The sequence below is a fragment of the Protopterus annectens genome, chromosome 10.part0, assembly GCF_019279795.1.
Source record: "Protopterus annectens isolate FY-2018-M chromosome 10.part0, PAN1.0, whole genome shotgun sequence".
In the NCBI taxonomy this organism is placed as follows: Eukaryota; Metazoa; Chordata; order Ceratodontiformes; family Protopteridae; genus Protopterus; species Protopterus annectens.
In genome coordinates this window covers 194223306-194225716 of record NC_056744.1, presented here as the reverse complement: position 1 = coordinate 194225716, position 2411 = coordinate 194223306, and the positions used below count along the sequence as shown (strand labels likewise).

The 2411-nt window shown below is 36.0% G+C and overlaps 1 protein-coding gene across 1 annotated transcript in view; it reads left to right on the top strand.

The window, feature by feature from the left end:
- The window catches only part of LOC122814115 (extracellular calcium-sensing receptor-like), a 179485-nt gene extending 177672 nt beyond the window's left edge, over positions 1-1813 (top strand). Inside the window, exon 4 of the mRNA XM_044086729.1 lies at positions 897-1813. Coding sequence (XP_043942664.1) covers positions 897-1813 — 917 coding nt within the window. The remainder of the gene's footprint in view (positions 1-896) is intronic.
- The last annotated feature ends 598 nt before the right edge of the window (positions 1814-2411 follow it).

Sequence of the window (2411 nt, the reverse complement as noted above, 5' to 3'; positions counted from 1 at the left end):
GGGTCACATATTTGCCCAAAATCACAGGGTTATCAGGAATCTTATAACTGTGCATTTTGTACACTAACAAAGTATAATTGTATTCTACTAAGTCTTATATACCACTGATGCCCATTTATCTTGAATGGGATATATAGCTGATTTCCATTTCCTAGGAATACATTTCTTCCGTAGTTTGGAAAATAAATATTGAAAAACAAGAGAAACTATGTTCTGAGTATGCATATTGGCTATGGTGCACTGAATTAGGCCAGCAGTATAGTTAATACACAGATTTCATTCCATAAACATCAACTGGATTTTTGCACTTTTTGCCTGAAATCATTAAGACCATAAAACTGCTGTACATACATACATACATACATACATACATACATACATACAAATGTTTTAAGCACAAGCATTAATGCCCTTCTAGCTTACTTGTGACATTTCCAGCAGTAAGGGGTTAGAGTTTAAATATTTGTTGGTCTCTGGTCTACTTATGAAATGCTAAGATAATTTCCTAAGGTAACTGAAGCTATGGTTTCATGACAGATTTTAAGTATGTCATTGAAGGTATGGAGTAACCTGCTTATATGATTGCCATGAATGTATTTACACACAAATTCATTTTTGAGATAGTTAAGAGATCACTTACAGACTTGTACAGTATGGCTTTAAAGTTATTTGAGATACATTGTGCTTTCTATTATTTTACCAATAAGGTTGAAACTTCAGAAATTAAATTTTTATGGTGCTAAAGAAAGCTATGCAGAATGAAGGTCTTTATTTTGTTTAGTGGAATGAAAAAAGAAGTAATAAAAATGGCTATAAGCATGTTGCTCAAATTGTTCTTTAAGAGTCTGGTTAAATGGCAATACCTCTGGTGTTAACGCATGTTTTTTCCCCAACAGATAGTATTGACTGTACAAGGTGTGCAGATGATCAGTGGCCAACCTATGCTCAAGAAAAGTGCATTCCTAAAACAATCGAATTCCTCTCCTACAAGGAACCATTGGGAGCTTCTTTAGCTGCTGTCAGTATAAGCTGTGCCATCATTACTGCTTCTGTCCTCTGCATCTTCATCAAATTTAAAGACACACCAATCGTGAAAGCCAACAACCGGGACCTAAGTTATCTGCTGCTGTTTGCTCTTATTCTCTGCTTTCTATGCTCTTTGTTATTTATTGGCTATCCAAAAACAGAAACTTGCCTCCTTCGTCAAGTTGCTTTTGGTGTTATTTTCTCCTTCAGTGTTTCCTGCATATTGGCTAAAACAATCACGGTCATCATTGCTTTCAATTCCACCAAACCTAACAGCCCCATGAGGAAATGGATAGGAACTAAGACACCTGTCTCTGTGATTATATTCTGCTCATTGATCCAAGTTTGCATATGTGTTGCCTGGCTTTCTACTGACCCCCCCTTTCCTAATGCCAACATGGTCATAAAGCCTGGAACAATCATTATGGAGTGTCAAGAAGGGTCCTCAACTGCCTTTGGTTGCATGCTGGGATACATGGGTTTTCTGTCGCTTCTTTCTTTTGCAATCGCTTTTCTGGCAAGGAAGTTACCTGCTACCTTTAATGAAGCACAACTAATAACCTTCAGTATGATTGTTTTTGTCAGTGTCTGGGCTTCTTTTATCCCAGCTTACCTCAGCACTCAGGGAACATACATGGTTGCTGTAGAAGTGTTTGCTATCTTGGCTTCTGGCTCTGGATTGCTCTGCTCAATATTTTTTCCTAAGTGTTACATTATTTTGTTGAATCCAGAAAAGAATACCAAGAAACACTTAACTGGCAAGACAGACCATAATACTATGAAATGATGTTCTTATCATTTGCATTCTCTTATGAGGAAAAATATTTTAGTATAAATTAAGACATCCCCAGGTCATTGAGCAAAACAGATTATTTTGACTGCTGGCATATCTAAAACATCTTTGTGTATTACTGTTGCACAATGAAACCTCCAACAGTAGAACTGTGGGAAGTTTTCTTGGGTGATCATGTTCTACTGTTCAGCTGATGATTATAACATATGAATGCCTTTCTGTATTTGTTTTTGAAAAACTTCTGTATTTCTCTCACAGAGACTTCTCTAATCATTAGAACATCATGTTTAACATCCTTTGACTTTTGTAGAAATGTTATTGTAGTAAAAAGATACAGATTATGCCTGTTAAAATGATGTCAAAGACATCATTTGTGGCTTTCCTGCAGGCAGGCAGTAAACACTCCAATGTATTCTTGTCTTTACAGAAATTTCTGGATTTCACTTAAAATCTTTCTGGTTAACTTGCAAAAAAGATGACAGCTTTTCACATCAATACGGATGGTTCATTTGGAGAACTAGACTAACATAAGTTTATAGAGTAATAATAGATTTCAGACCACAGTTCCCAGTAAGAAGGTATGATTTTGACT